We start from the raw sequence: 17,455 nt of genomic DNA on the forward strand, positions 1-17,455 counted from the left end.
GTCAATCTTAAAAACACAGTTCCAGTAAACATGTAGTTACACTGGGTACAGATAAGAAAATACAAGGCCTGCATGGTATCTCATGCCTGTAATTCCAGAACTTTGGGAGGCAGAGGCAGGTGAATCATATGAGGCCAGGAGTTCAAGACCAGCCTGACCAACACAGCAAAACTCCGTCTCTACTAAAATTACCAAAAAAAAAAAAAAAAAAAAAAAAAAAAAAAAAAAAATTAGTTGGGCGTGGTGGCGTTCGCCCGTAATCCCAGCTACTCAGGAGGCTGAGGCATGAGAATCACTTGAACCCAGGAGCAGTGGTTGCAGTGAGCCAAGATCGTGCTACTGCACCCTAGCCTGGGTGACAGAGCAAGTGAGGCTCTGTCTCAAAAAAAAAAAAAAAAATTAAGTACAAGACGCTCACTGGCCATGCTAAACCAAATGAATGAAAAGCGCCCAAAGTGATTTTATGCCAAGGGTCCATCCATACAAATAAATAAACAAAATCTTATCCTCTTCTTTCTATATTTTCTTACATTTCTTATACAAATAACAGAATGCTTCATTGTATTCACTTCAACAGGACAAAATCCTTAAAGAAAGACTGAAAAGAGCTGATAATCAAAATCTCAAATTTTATGTTTATTTTTGTTTTAGTGCTATCAATTTTCTGAGGTATTAACACAGGCAGGAAAACATTCTCAGTAAATTGAGCATCTGAGTCTACAAATGTCTTGAAGCACTCTGGCAAGTTACATGTATCCCATGTTGCTTTTGGTTTCCCATCTCTTCTTTGCTTCAAATCTAAAATGGAGAACATAAAAATCTCAATTTATTTCTTAAAATAAAAAAATACTTCGCTGAACACGTTTAGAGACCAAAGCAAAACAAACAAAAATTTTTCACATACTCCAATGATTACAAAATAAACATTAAACAGGATGAAGAAACACCTCCATATTTATAATCTGATAAACCTTCAACAAAGAAAAAAAGTGAGTAACAGTTACACATGAACTAGATCACAAAATATATTAGCAGAATTTCTACAATTTCTATGAAGTCAGAAGAATTACTACTAAAAATCTTAAGTAAACTCACCCCCATGCGAGTTTCTTCTTTTTTCGGGCAGCCTGTGAATTTTCAACCTCTTTTTTGGCTTTTACAAAGTTGTGGCAGGCAACTGCTTTGGCAATTTTTACACCAAGCTAAGAATTACAAAGGAGGAAAAAAAAAGGTGAAAATAAATATTCCAGCTAATACAGTAATCACATTTATACAAATAATTGAGAACTTATGGGTAAGAAAGCCATGTCTAGAAATTAGAAATTCTACGTTCAGTCCCTCTCAAAGTATAATGAATACAAAGATAGGACCCGTATCTCCTGTGACTCCCAATAGACCCTTTACCCTAGTTATACCAGTCTCCTGGATGGAAATCCTTCTCAAACTGAGGCCCCTCGAGGGTCCACAAAGGTAGTAATGAGGATCTTCAAGCTATTTCAGCATTGCAGTAGGCTGAACAGGAATTTACCCCTGATAAGGCTGCAGACACTGACAGAGACATCAAGTTTCTTTGCTCTGGGCTAGAATTACAGCAACTCAGTATGGTCACACCAGTTATCTCATGCTGATCAGAAGCTCTGATTGGCAGTCACAGATGTGATTAATAAAACATGGGAAAGCTAATTACTACTTCATAAATGCACTCTGTATGATGGGCAACAGCTTTTAATTCACTGAGAGAAAAAAGAATATCAGGGGTACTAAGGTGAAAAGGCTGGGCACCAGGACCACAGTATTAAAGTGTCCCCTGTGCAGGGCCCTCTATGTGTGCCCCCCTTACACCCATCTGCCAGTCCTACAAGGTCCATTCACAGTGAAATCCCCCATCCCAGAAGTCTTCTTTAACTCAACCTAAAACAGTCCTTGTTTCTCCAGCCCTTCAACTTTCAGTTACACACTCTGCTCTACACAGCGCTCTGGCTGCAGAGCTGTTCCCCAGCAAGTCTCTCCAGGATAAGCACTGTGACGATATCTTCTACTTTTAGTGTGCTCTTATTTTTAAAATGCCCACCAATGTGGACAGCTCAAGAGTACCCATTAAGAACCCAGGTTAAACAATAAAAACTAAGTACCTCTTTGGTGCTTCTTGCCTTTTCTATCCCTTGTACTCAACTGATGCACATTAGTAGACAGGCAGACTTGCAAAAAAGAAGAAATGACATAGAAGCCACTCTAAAGTCAACAGGTTAAAGCCTAAGTTCTAGGAATCTGCTTGCCAATAGTAAGGCATGGCAGGAGGTTGAGCACATGTGTAAGCAAAGAAGCAAACTTAGGAGAGCAAGGTTTGGCACGCTTGACATGTCTTTCAGCTTAATCTTGGAGAACAGTCTCCTTTAGATGAAATCGACAAGTAGTAATCAAGCACTGTCTGTAGTTTATAAATGAGGGCAAAAACAGATTTGATTTTTCAGTACAGTTAAGAACATATATATAAAGAACTTAAACAAATGGAAGGAAGCTGACAATTGAACTACAGTGCCAAATTGGTCAACATCAACAGGAAAGGTGCCGAAGAAAGGATGAGTCATTGTAAAGCAGACTGACCTCAGTGTCTTCCCAAAACTCAAATCCATATTTAGCAGTGCTACTGTTGTCTTCCTCTTTTTCAAAGGAATAACATTCATTCAACAAATTTTACAAAGGCACAAATGCATAATTTTGCCAGGCACTGTTCTAGGTGCTGGAGATACAGCATTGAGCAAAATGGGTTGTTTTCAAACTGTGGGGCTGGGGAGGAGTTGGCAGTTACATTTGACTGCTTTAGTACTGGCTTTGTTCTTTTGGTTCTCTTTTCGTTTCCAGTTCTTTATTGTAGAAAAGTCCACGTAAGTCAACAAATAAAAAAAGGCTAAGAATCAAAAGCCTGTATCATCATCATCCCAGGAGAAAATGAAACTCTGGAAGGAGGCTGTGGCATAATTTATCATTAAGATGAAATTCCTATCCACTGAAAAACTATCCATTTGTCATACATGTAAAAAAAAAAAAAAAAAAAAATCAAGTTAACACCTGTCAACTAGTTAGGCTAGTCAACCTTGCAGTATCCAACAAATACCCAAATCTCACTAGCTAACTTTTATTTCTTGTCTCGCTTTAAGTCCCTGTGGATGGGCAGGACTCTCCTCTAACTTGTGATGCCAACATCTCAACATATGGCTTTCAGGATTATCATGGCGGAACAAGAGCTGGAGGGCCTCACAATGGCTCTTCGATGCTTTAGTTCAGTAGTGACACAAATCATTTCTGCTCAGAGCCCACTGGTCAGAACTACTCACATGGCTCCAACTAAATACAAGGGGGCTGGGAAATGTGGAGGTACAGCAGGCTCTGAAGGGAGCAGTAAATATACCTAATAAACTATCTTCTGCTGTAAATCATAGCTGGCTACTTGTGTTTAAGATGCATATAGGTCTCTCAACATTCAAGTGGACAATTCAGTGTCTTTCCTGTTCCCCATCGCCAAAAGGTAAAACAGAAAAATCTATATTTTTTCCATTAACTCCATTCCTATCAAATGCAAATTCAGTTTTGCTAAAACCACCCACCAAAAATGGCCCACTCAGCTAGCTTCTCTTATATTTCAACTGAGACTATACTGTAAGAAACAAAAATTATCTGAGCCATATTTGCCATGTACCACATTAACAATGTGAGAAAATTATTTTTTAAAACTGTTGTCAATTAAGACATGGCTTACATTTTTCTCACTGGAATTTCCCAACATGGTTGTCCTGGTTAGGACAGCCAAACCAAGCCAAAGAGCAGATCCCTATGTCTGGGCATGCAGTCATTTGACTTCAATAGACTCTTCCCCTCGACATGTCATGTACTCTAAGACTGTAAAAGCTTTTAGTGCTCTAGCAAAGCTAAGGCCAAATCCAGCACAACCAGCATCACGGTAAATACTTACAGCATATGTTCCTTAATACAGTATATGCTTGTTAAAAATAATTCATTAGAACGTATTAAACAGCCATTCACATGAGAGGGCTCTATCATTTTGTAAACTTAATAAACGACTAGGTACATAGGCAACACTTTCAAACAGACCTGATCCTATAAAAGGTGTATTTTCTAACTGTATTTTACCTTGGCTTAGGTTAAACTATTCTTCAGCTGATAAAACACTAAACAAACCTGGTCTATGTATTCTCCACAGAAAGACATCTTATAGCTTGTAATGATGATGAAAACTCATAGCCTTTTTGTGTCCTTCATATAATTAAAATGAATGTGTCTCACTTATTTCTCTGGAGAAAGAAAAAATATCTGAAAATATAAAAGGATAATAAGACCTTCTATGAAACAGGCAGTTGAGAAGAAATGGTTTCCCAGTCGAGATGACTAACCTGGGTTCCAGAATATAAAAGAATATCATGCTGTGTTGCAGTATTATAAACAAATAAAATAGGCCGAAAAGAATCCCTCTTTCAGTTCTATAAAAAGAAAAATGCATCTTCATGCTCAATGTAAACATCACAAAACCTTGGTCAATGGTTTTATATTTAAAAAATGGTTTTGGGTCATCAGATAACTATAGCAACACAATGTGGAAAGAAATTTCTTTAAATGAATAAAAATATATACAAAATTTCTTGTATGTGTAGCCAAAGTATCAGCATTTTCCATATAGAACATCCAATATTTTGCTGCATTTTAATTAAGGTGTCTAAACATTATCACAAAGAACTGCAAATTGGTCAGAGCATGCAGTAAGGAAAATTAAGCTCTAAAGGCTTTTTATCACCATATTTCAGGAACCAAGGGTGTAAAATGTTCTAATTTGGGATATATTAAAAGCCATAAAAGGTCTTTCAAAAAGATTAATGGTACTTTGCTTGGATTTAAGATAAGGGCTTTAGCTGGTTGGAAAAGCAGGGCCCTGGCTGGACCCTTGAGGCATTCATCTTTACAGCCACTTGGAAGATTTGTAAAAGCGTCTGCATAACCTCAAGCAAATGCACGGCGACATTTTTTTAAATTCCTTTCAATTTTACAGGTTTAGCGTGTGTAAATCATATTGGGTTGTAAAATAGATATAATGGCACATCCTTGTAACATAGTACAGATTTTTAAAAGACAAACTTCAAATTAAGTTAGTTTTTCTTGCAAAATCTTGTCATTATAAAGTTTGCTGATAATCATTTGAAGCATCTGATTCAAACCGCTTAATCTAGCATAACTGTAAATTTCTTATCCGTTTCAGAATATATTTTACTCATCTCAAAATTACTAGCTTGTAACAGATTTTTAAAGTTTTCCTCCCTTTTGAACACTTTCAAGGCACTTATTTAAAAATACCAATTATCATACTTTAACTTTTTATGGAATAATAGGTCTCTATGAAAAATATTTATGCCATTCTCTTTTGTTCTTTAATTAAATGAAAACAGATGTTTTCTGAAGTAAAGCGGAACCATTACTGGAGTACTTAAAGTGTTAAGGTCTTTAATTTTTATATCAGTTTGGTCGACAATTCTTGATTGTCTTTACTCAAGCTCAACATTAATGTCAAGCAAGTTACCTAGGAGACGAAAGAGATCAAAGAGACAAAAACCCCTCCAATGTCTGATTAATCAAGCCTGCAAACAGCTTATTTCTTTTAGCCTGCATGCAAGTATGAAAATGAGATTCTGGGAGCCGAACATTGTGCAGATTTGTTCATTCTTATCAGAACAAAGCCAGCGGCAGCTTATTTCATGGATCATTGGCACTGTCATCAGTGCTACACAGAACGGGTGACAGCTCCTCATTTTGAGGCTTGAACAAAATTAGCAAAAAGTCGGCACAAATTAGCCTCTCATCTTTTTAGTAATATGACATTATTCATTTACTTTTTATCCAATTTTTAATTTTTTCCTTGTCAGCTATCCCTTTCTAGTGTCTCTTGCATAGCATCATAAAATGCCTTCCAAAAAACAAGCAAAGAAATAGCCAAAGTTGAAATAACGTACAAAGTTCAAGAAGCAAATAAGAAAAAGCACTTTCAATGACTGGTAATACTGTGTTTTTAAAAAATAACTTTCGAAACGCTGCACTAAGATTGATTTTTAAAAAACAGCTCAGAATGCCATGCAGTGAAGGAATTTTAAGAAACTGGTGGTATATTTCAACAAAGAATACAATGTGACCAATGTGTTTCACTCAAACCACAATTCAATATGGTATGTGCTCTAGTAAATTCAAGACATCTACATTTGAACTGGTACCTTTCCCTCCGTGGTCACACCTGAGATGCCAAAGCCCTGGTGAAGCAAATAAACTAGGCCATATCCAGTCACTTAACTCCTTCTTTAAATCAAATCATTTTCTGTTCTAAAAAATAACCTAATTTCACTGTCACCTTAAAATGTGCATGGACAGGTTTGCATATGTTTGCATGTTTGTGTACTACATATATCTATATGTATGTACAATTGTATAAACAGCTATCATTTATTTTTATACCTACAACTCCTATCACTTTATTTCAAAGCATAACCCAACAAATCCTGTTTTTAAAACACATCAGATATATATACAAATATCTTTTATCATATATGTGTATATCCACATATCATTCATATATGTGTGTATATGTGCATATATGATTCATATACTCAACTCTGATTTCACAGTGAAATCATTTACATAACACCTGTTTTAATGATGACTATTAAGGCTTCAAATTATATGTGGATTACAGTATTCCAAAGGAGGGAGAAGAAGATGTTCTACTGTTGAAATTACTCCTGGATACAGACCTTTATATTCAAGCAACTTATGCCATTCATAAGGGAAAAAAGCATTAAAAAATTAACCATAAGCTGTTAGATGCTTTACACAGCCCCCATAAGAAAGACAGTTTTTTTAAAGAACTGTAGTACTGTTTTCAGCAATTTCTTTATCTCCGTTCTTCTAAGTAAGAAAGCCTATTAACAAGCTTTGAACTTAAAATCACATTTACAATAATGTGCCATCAACAGTTTTATAAGCTAATTAGAAAAAGATTAATTAATGACTGGCTGCTAATAAAATGGCAATCATGAAGAAAGAAACCAAGGGTGCTAAGCTTCAACTACCACCAATTAAGAGCTAATTACAAACAAATTATATATGTGTTTTGCTGTGGGCTTTAATTTACTAAAATGGTTTTAATTAAAAGAGAAAACATGCTGATTAATTGAACTGCAGAAAAAATCTACAGTATAAACTGTGCTTTGTCTGTCTCTTTAATTAGACTTGTAACATCTGAAATCTTTTAAGGTTAGTTAAAAGCACAGATAAACATAATTAAAGGAGAGCATAAGGAACGCCATTCGAGGTGATCACCCAATCATACCCCAAAGGTTAAAAGAAAACATCCTCAATGTAATGAGATCTGAATGAGCACACCTAAAAACCTGAGAGAAAAAAACCATTACTGAACACTAGCCTTATTTTTCTGATGTTAAAATGCTGCAATGTCACGGCTGTGCACAATTTTGTATGGGAACAAACATATCTTTAAACTAGATGTAAAGAAATTCATCCAGGTCCTCTCCTACTTGGGAAGACACAGCTTATTTTCCATAAACTTTGCTAATTGTTGATCTACATGTAATAGCTGAATTACTTGTAAGAACTAAGGAGAACAAGGCTTCAAATAATTAAAATAGCCCTTTAAATGCCCCCCTAGATAATGTGCGGAATACAAAATGATACACAGAGGAACTTTTAAATTAAAAAGCACTGAAAAATGACCAAAGTTAATGAATTACAGCGAGTCCTAGATGATCCTCAACAGACACACATACCCTTCCCAAAGGCAGAGTTCCCACCTTCCCTAGGTGATGAATTAGCTGCTGACCAACACAAGCCTATTTGGTGAGAGGTTTTTTCCCTCCCCAGTCTCCTAGATTCTTTCTCATTGCTGATTAGTGAAATATACCAAAAAGAAAATGGTCTCCTAAACTCTACTGCTTTACTGGAAAGTGTAATAATAAACAAGCAAACAAAAGAAAAAGTAAGGGACAGAAGGCACAGTAGTAAAATTTGAAAGAGAGACATAAAATATATTTTGCCGGAGAGTGCAGATATTAGATGACTCTGTATGAAATAACCATTTAAACAAAAAACAACCATTTGCTTTTACAGTAAAACCTAGATTATATTCATCATACACATCCCTGACACTAGCAATGAAACAACTTCCTTTCCATAAAAATAAAATGTTGATTTGGAGATATTAAATTTAAACCCTTAAAATACATATAATACTTAATGCATTTTTACTATGTTTACTCAGTCTTCAGTGGCTAGAAATCACAATTAAGACAATAGAAAAGACCTGCAACCTTTCCGCAGGGTCACAGGTTCCAGGGGTCAATTGTTAGAACAGTTAATTGGAATACACCGTTAAGCTTCGTATCTGAGCAAACCGTTTTACCTCAGAAACATGGTTGTCAAGACATTTCTACACAAAGTATTCACAAAAACAGAAAAAAGATCTGCTTCACTATAACATTGTCTTTCAATTCACTTTTTTTCAGTTATTTTTTTGATGCAAACATAATGGCATTGACTAGAAGTAACTTTAAACTTAAGTTTGAGAACATCTCTAGTTCAAAATTTAAACAAATGTTTTGAACTCCAGATACAGTAACACTCTAGGTACTCTGATCAAAATTGTATTATTTGGGGAGAGGGTTTTTTTCCCCCAGGGGGAGGGGACTTCAAGCTCCTTTTCCACCAAGATAACAGCACTTGCATCTACATAAAACTAATAACTGAAATGAAAAGGAAGAATTGTAGTCGAACCCTCTCAAGGAAACCAAAAGCTAACAATAAACTGACTGGAAAAGTCCTCCTGAATATTAGAGCAAGTGCTACAGCATCCACAGCACTTTTGAGAAAGGACTACTTCTCAGATGTTAACATAAAATGAAAAATCTGTCTCCTCAAATGTTCATGTACAGTCCTCTTCTAGGAGAATGCCTTCAGATGTTCTACGCAATTGCTTTACAGAGATTAGGCTACAAATTAACAGTCTGCCCAAATTTAGGAAGCATTTAATTCACTTAGTTATAAAATAAAACTTGAACAATTCAAACTTTTTTTTTTAATGGCCATTCCTACCTTCTTGAAATATTGACAAACTATTACTACTTCAACATTATTAACTTTACCTGTATTTTGAAATCCAAAAATTTAAGCAGTCTACTTCATTTATAATCAAATTAAAATTCAATTCCTGGCACAATTCATTCTGCCAATACCACACTTACATCTATAAAGAGGGTACCATTAAAATGAGATATAGATATATTTATCATTTCTACCTGTGATACACCGTGGTTATATACTCAATAATATTAAGCTCAACAGCACTAAAGGCTAAAGTCATTGCCTTAGTTCCTTTTTTATAAGTTCAAAAAATGAGCTTTAAAATATGAAAAATTTTATCATATCATGACTCTAAATCAAAGGGTTTGGATTCAACAAAGATGGCAGTGCATTATAACCATAGGATCTCAGATGTAAATATTATATTAAATGCCTTGCAAATCATCAAAAACCAATATGATTACTCTTTGTAGCTTGTGCAAAACTATTATGTTACAACATGAAATTCTGGTGTTTTCAAGGAGTCAGGTTTACTCTGCCGTCAAAGACCATCCTGTTTCAGCTATTTACAGAAAAAGTATAATCTTTAAGGGCATAAAAAAGCTAAAATGAAATTCACAGGCAACCTCTTTTTCCCCATTCATTTCTGCCATCACACTATACAGGTATAACGGAAATCAACCTGAGCAATAGGTATGATGCTTTGGATGGCAGACACTCACTGTTCTGCAGCCAAACCAAGTTGGTTTTTATCTACAGCAGGCTAACATGAAGATGCCTAGAGAGAAATTCCCTTTTATGTGAGGTTCAATCTAAGTAATCAGTAGTAAGCAGCTACTTCTTTAACATTATTAACTTTACCTGTATTTTAAAATCCAAAATTTTAAGCACTCTACTTCATTTATAATAAAAAATTAATTTATTAAATAAAATAAACTTTATAAAATTAAATTAAAATAATTTATTTATTACAATTTTTAGTTAAATCTGTTTCCTTAGCTAAATCTAGGCTTTAGCACTTAATCTTAAAGTATTTGTTTCTATTGTTTTCTATAAATTGGTATGATTTAGATTTTAATAAACATAATGTATAAGAAAAGAAAGTACCAAAGCGTGGCATTTTCAATGATCATTATCAATGAATGAAATGTACATCAAACCAAGTCTGAGTTTAACAAGCCACAAATATGCTCAAATACTTGAATGTGTATTTTATACACATACACACACACATATTTCAAATTAAAACAGTTTCATCAGTATGACACAAACCCAACTATATGTTTCTACTTCATCTCTCCTCCAAGACTTTTAACAAAGTAATCAACAGGAGGGACAGTCTCAACCACATTACATGATAAAACCAAAGATGATGGCAAAATCTAGGCTTCAAACATGTGAACGTGATTGAGCCATCCCCCCAAACCAGATTCTACACATCTTAATGTCATCATTAATTCAAGAGAACATGATTCTGGAAAACTATGTTCTTGCTGTATCACAATAGGAGCACACTAACAGTATTATTTTGGAATACCGTTTGTGTGTGTGTGGTTTTTTTTTTCTTTTTAAGAACTACTTTCAAGGCCTATTCTCAGACATGGTTCTACTTTTGGCTTCATTTTTCTCAATACTGATGCTGCCCCATTGGTTTCATAGGCTTATAAATGTTAAACATCAAAAATTAGTTTCACTTATTATGGTTGGAAAAGGCTTTAAGAACTCTGAGATCTGTGCCTCTAAGCAAAGGCTTTATCAGCAGGTCCCAGTCACTGCTGCTTGAAAAAAGAAAACGGTACTGATGAAAACCAATATACCTGATTTCCAAAAGGACACCTACCATGCACGTATACATTTAATTCATAAAGGGCTTCTGTCCCCAAACTCACACTTAGTTCTCAAAATCCCATCTCATATCCACAGTGATTGGTACCAAGGAGATAAATATGTAAAATTAAATCTCAAACCAAACTATTCATTCAAAAATTCCAACTTGATTATTCCTCACGGGTGCTTAATGAAAGTAACATCGGTATCTTTCCAATGCCTGTGTCTGAACTGCAAACATTTTCCAGATGTTTTTCCACTTATACAGGGCAAAGAACAGGGCCTAAATTATTTTTCTTTTAATCAGAATGCTATAATCTGATTAAAAGAATGCTATAATCCCACATCAAATAAATTTATTTGTATGAACCTAAAAAGAACACTGAGGAAAACATTTACTATTCTTACATTTACAAGTGCTGAAAATCTCATGTATCTCTAAAGCAATCTCATTTGTCAAAAAGTATGACAGGAAATAGCCCTTAAAAAATGGAAAACATCTAGTCAGTATCATACAATTCCCATTTCTAAAACTGCAGTATGACAAAGCAAAAAAAAAAAAAAAAAAGAATCCTAATATCCTCAAAGGAAACTCACATTTCTGAAACCTCTAAGGCACTAGTTCTGTATGCTTTGACAAACAGCTTCAAACTGCACATAGAAGGAAAGCTTGCAGTGAATGGTAACGCGGCAGACAAGGACAGAGTGCATATGCAACTGCTGGTGGGCAGAATGTCACATGGTGACCCTACACCAACCCAGTGCATCATTTAGGAAAACTTTATCCAAATCCCAATTGTCCACATTTACTGAGAAATTTAACAAAGACACATAAAAGATTCTATAATCCAATAGCTCACTTAAGCCAAGTTTTAGATTTAGTTTGCCAGGTGACGATTAAAAGTACAATGAGGTCATATTTTAAAGATCAAAAGGAATCTGGCTGTCACCATAATAAAAACTGTCACAAGCAAGAAAATCAGCAGTGGACACTAAAACAAACGGGGAAAACATGAGAAAGAGAACATTTACACAGTCTCAGATTATCTCCTAACTCCCCACAAGACACTTATTTATTCCAAAGGAAGAAACAATAACGTCACAGTGGAGAAATCTGGAGACACTACCTGAAGTAGTTAATCAAAGTAACACCATCAGGAAAGGGACAAAGAGACTGCATGAGTCTCTGGATCGCTGACACTGAGAAACACACATTACTCCCGGGATTTTCCTGCCAAAAATGCATAACCTAAAATTAATCATGAGGAAACAGTAGACAATCAAAATTGTAAGGGACATGCTACAATGTAACTGGCCTCTTCATATTAAGGTTCTGAGAAACAAAGAAAGACTGAGGAAACATTCCAGATTAAAAAAACTAAATAAACATGATGACAAAATGCAAAGTCATTGACCAGGAAAAAGAACTTTCTTTTGCTATAAATGGAATTAGTGGGACACCTGGCAAACTTAAATAAATTATGTCAAACTAGAAAACATGAAGGCAAATGTTGTAAAATGTATTTCCAGTATCTGAGGGAAAGGTAAATAGGAAATCTTTTTACAAATTTCTCAACTTTTTGAAAGTCTGAAATAATTGCAAAATATAAAGGGTGTTGTTGTTGTTGTTTTTTGTTTTAAGTAAAATGTGTTCAACTCAAAACTTCAGCATTACTAACTCTACTAAAAGGAGCATCGAACCTGCAGTAAAATAAATGCTTCTCTGTGAATTCCCCTTGTTTCAGATGGGGGTACTAATAAGCAGAAAAAGATAAAAAGATGGACAGTTGTGCATAGATCACACAGAGTCCACATTTTAACCCTAAAGACTAGGCTTTGCCTTACCTTTTCTTCCTTTAGCAAAGCAAACTCTGAGGAAACTGACTGACTTGGGGGATTCTGCTGGTCTGTCACTTGCTACTTGGAAGAGATCACACAATACGCAACTCTGGGATCTTCCAAAAGGAAGAATGGACAAGCAACGGCAATAGGACACCAGTCTGTTAAGTCCTGTGATCCTGAAGAGACCAGCGAAGAGAAAAATTCCATACCATTTCTAAGAACAATAGGGCAGCCATACTCTATGTCTCTGTTAGTTTTTCTTATGCGCCTGTCTTATGCTTTACTCGGAACTATCTCACAGACTCCAGAGCAGGCAGCATCTGACAGCAACTGGTAACACATTTCCAGAATTGTTAAAGGGATTCAAGAGACACTTGTTCAACATACGGCAGGACATGGAATACTTCATCATCACTAGTAATGCATTTAAGTATCAGTTCTCTAGAAGGTTCTGTTTCTGATCCAAATGAGGTAGATATTCAGACCAGACTTCCACCAGCTTCTGTATCCCTAGGGACTGGTTACTGCTGCCTTGTGTGCTTTTCAGTCCCTGAAAGCTCCCTTAAATCTTCAGCCACTCCTCACTATACTCCCCCATCCTTAGAGCCAGAAAGGTATCTATGCATTGGAGTCTCTTCCAACCCCACAGGCACTGCCCCTCCCCACCATTTCCTGACATTTTCATGGTCAACTCTCCAAAATTTGGAGATTAGATATACTACTGGTATAATTTTGCTATACTTTCAAGTACAATTACTTGAAAGTATATACTATACTTGGAAGTAACTATACTTCCAAGCTGGTCAAGAAACGAAGCCACTATTTCTAAAAGCCTTTCTATGGAAATAAAAGTTTCAAGTGCCAAAAGAGTCTACTTACTAACAAACAAAACAGATTATGTTTGTTGAATAGAATTTTAAAGATGATTTTCAGCACAGATCTCATCATAGGGAGAAGGACTCCTACTTTATTCATATTGAAGAAGCCACTGTAATAACAACTAACACTGAAATCCTACTGAGTTTGTGGCACCATTCAACACACTTTCAAATTCACTTTATTAAAAATGAGATACCTGTACCTTTCTATTCTAAAATAGATTAATAAAATGCTGTTATACACAATGAAAGCTATACTCAATGAATCAAAATATGGCTACCTTAGAGATGAAATAGAGTAATGGTTAAATTGCACGCACAAGAACTTATAAGATGGGAAGGGGAGAATTGTATCTTATAAGAAAAAAAAAACAGTGAAAATACTTTGTGATCTAGCACTTTCACTTCTGGGTACATACCCAAAAGAACTGAAAGCAGGCATTCAAACAGATATTTGTACACCAATATTCATAGCAGCATTTTCATAATGGTCAAAAGGTAGAAGTAACCCAAGTGTCCACTGAAAGATGAATACATCAGCAAAATGCAATGTAAACCCAGAATGTAAGAAGTACATACAACGGAATATTATTCAGCCTTAAAAAGGAAAGGAATTCTGACACATGCTGCAACATGGAGTAAATCTGAGGATACTATGTTAAGTGAAATATGCCAGATGCAAATGGACAAATATTAAATAATTTCACTTATATGAGATACCCATAGCAGTCAAATTCATGGAGACAGAAGAGTGGCTGCCCAAGGCTGGGTGGAGGGGAGAATGGGTACAGAGTTTAATGGGTACAGAGTTTCAGTTCTGCAAGACAAAAAGCTTTGGAGGAAGATGGTGATGGTTGGATAACGATGTGAATGTACTTAATGCTACCGAACCGCACAGTTAAAAATGATTAAGATGGTATATTTTATGTTACGCACATTTTACAATTAAAAAATACCTTATATAAAATGTCAGCTTATTTTCTGAAAGGCCAAATAACTGCCATTTGTGTTATTTCTTGGCTATTTCCCTAAATTAAGTCCATGGCTTTATAATTTCCTTTACATTAGTCATTAATATATATTCTCTCTCACACACACACAAACACATTCACACACATTAAACACAGAAGTATTTAATGTGACAAATGATTTTAAAAGGTTTAAAGAAAAAAAGATAATTTCTGAATCCCCTTTCTGAACTTGCTTTTCCTTATGCCAAAATAAAAAATTCACAAGATACTTAAAGCCTGCAGTCAAAAAGAAAAAGACAAAACGAAAAATGCAAAAATCACAACATCCATCCATCCACAGTAGATATTTTTACATCAGATCTAACGATGAAAGAGTGCAACAGTACTTCCATAGAAATCACAAAGTTATCTCTGGTCTCAGTTTAGGATAAAAAGTCCGAATAGCGAGTGTGGCCAGTAATTTACCCAGATAACCCATGATGCTCTCTATGTAACAAAACACTATGGAGTAGTTTAAGTCTGAGGTGAAGGAGGGAAGGATCAAGGCACTAAAAAAGACTATGGTGGAGATTTTTTCCTAGAAAGGAAAAAAAGGAATTACAAAACAACAAAAATAATAAAAACACATGCCAATATGAGCTCTTTAATCTATACTGACATTAATTCTCAACTGGGGGAATTTGCCCACACCCCACCTCCAGGAGTATAAGTCAGAATCTTCTTGTGGTCTTCTGTACTTGGAAAAAGAATATCCAATATATCTATTAGTTTTATACTATAGAAAAAAAGAAAAAAGACTCAAAATTCTTTAGGGCTGAGGGGGGATGTGCTGAGCAAACAGTAAGAAAGCATTTTACCAAGGGTTAAGAAAAGTTTGAGGGATGTGACCTTAGAATACACAGTTGCCCTCAGAGTTCAAATGAGTTAAAGATGCAAATGGAAAAGAAAGCTAGCATTTTAATCATACATGAAACAAACCTCTCTGATCTAGGTAAAATCTAAGGTTCAGTATCAATCATGCATTATTTCTAGCAAGAGTTTTAGACCAGAATGATTTAAATGACAGAATGAGAGAGAAGAAAATGGACAAAAAGGAAAACCTTAGATGAAATATTTTAATGCTGAACTTATTAATGATCATAAAAAGAATACACATTCATTTTAGAAAATTTGAAAACACAGAAAATGTGTAACCCATTTGACTCACCTCTCGAGTAGCTAGCTGGTTGCTAAGTTCCTCAGCCTTCTCAATATTCCACTCCTCCACAGCCTGGTCTATCCTCTTTTCAAGGCCTGACTACAAAGAAAAGAAACCTAAAATTAAGGGCAGGAAGAAAAGCAAACATTTGCTAGCCAAGACCATGTCACAGGGTTATACTGAATGTGTTACACATGTAGACCATTTAATTCTCACAGTAACACCAGAAGGTAGCTGCTACCATTCCCACTGGTACTGGCTGAAACAGTAAATGGCTTACCTGAGGTCATATAACTTCTTGAACTAATAAAAATAAGATGCAAATCCAGACTTTTGTGAATCAAAGCCTATGCTTTCCCTTAATAACAACAATAATGTTGATGAAAACAATAGCTAAAAATTATGCAGCGTTTATTACGTGGCAGATTCTGGGCTTAGTACTGTAAGAAGGCTCATTTAATTCTTATAATAACACCATGAATAATAATGCTATCCTGTTTTAAAGGTGAGGAAACAGAGCCTGAGACTCCTGAACTTGGCCAAAGCCACAGTCTGTAAGCAGTAAAGCCATCACATGAATTCAGGTTTGCTCAGAGCCTGCATTCTCAACCACAAGTTTCTTCTGTCTCTTTTCTTACTGCCCATTCCTATAGCTCAAGACTTTCAATCAATAGCCTCCACAGTCTTTGACTATGACCGTTAGGCTGAATATTAAACAGCAGAGGAAAATTACACATAAGATTGATTTTATTTTCTTATGTATATGTTTCTATTTACTAAAGATACTTCAGGAAATTATAATTAATATTTTAATGGGATTACCAAACAGACTAGGGTAGAATGCATCACACATTTATAAAAAGATGCTTAGACTTAAATAACTGCAGTTCTAGCTTGTGAAAATAGTTACTACAGATAATAAAAAATTTAAAATATGGTCTAATATATGCTTCTTAGAAGCAAATTTTATCCCAACAATGTCTTATCTAGTCTCTTAACTTCCACATTCACTGTTAATACTCTACCTCTTACAGACTTTTCCTTATTTAATAACAGAAGTCCTAAGAATGTCTCTTCCATCAGCATATTGCTTGATTATGCCAGTCAACGGAGAGAATTCTGTTCCTGTGTAGCCTTTGTTGAGATGAGATGTAAAAAATAACAACATAATTTGCCTAAACAGATTACAGAAACAAAGACCAGTAAGGTCGTCACTGATGTCTGTTGCTAAGAGAAGATGATTCCTTCTCACAGACCCCACCTAAGTATTTAATACCTGCAAGGGCAACAGACTTTTCTGCTTGCTTTGCTGTTTAGCTGGAGACCATTCAACAGTGCCTCATAGTCTGACCTGAGGCCATAAGGATCTAATGCTCACCTCCCATTCTTGTCCTATGATCATCTACCAGTCTCCAGAAACATCTCTTTCTTCCATTTCTACAGAACTCCTCTCCTAATGGTCCAAACACCACCCTGGGACCTCTAACTTCATGCACTTCAGAAATCTATACTCTAGGTCAGTGCCGCTTCAGTCACAGCCTGTGGGCCAGGTCTGGTCTGTACACAGTGCCTACCCATGAACCGTTTATTTTGGT

The 17,455-nt window shown here is 35.5% G+C and overlaps 1 protein-coding gene across 4 annotated transcripts in view; it reads right to left on the bottom strand.

Moving 5' to 3' along the window:
- Window positions 1–609: 609 nt before the first annotated feature.
- The window catches only part of FAM204A (family with sequence similarity 204 member A), a 32,340-nt gene continuing 15,494 nt past the window's right edge, over window positions 610–17,455 (bottom strand). For all 4 annotated transcript variants that reach the window (XM_028826910.2, XM_015148288.3, XM_028826911.2 and 1 more), the window contains 3 exons: window positions 15,870–15,959; window positions 1,096–1,202; window positions 610–798 (listed from right to left, as the gene is read on the bottom strand). In XM_028826910.2, coding sequence (XP_028682743.2) covers window positions 747–798; window positions 1,096–1,202; window positions 15,870–15,959 — 249 coding nt within the window. In that variant the 3' untranslated portion in view covers window positions 610–746. The remainder of the gene's footprint in view (window positions 799–1,095; window positions 1,203–15,869; window positions 15,960–17,455) is intronic.

The sequence above is a fragment of the Macaca mulatta genome, chromosome 9, assembly GCF_049350105.2.
Source record: "Macaca mulatta isolate MMU2019108-1 chromosome 9, T2T-MMU8v2.0, whole genome shotgun sequence".
Classification (NCBI taxonomy): domain Eukaryota; kingdom Metazoa; phylum Chordata; class Mammalia; order Primates; family Cercopithecidae; genus Macaca; species Macaca mulatta.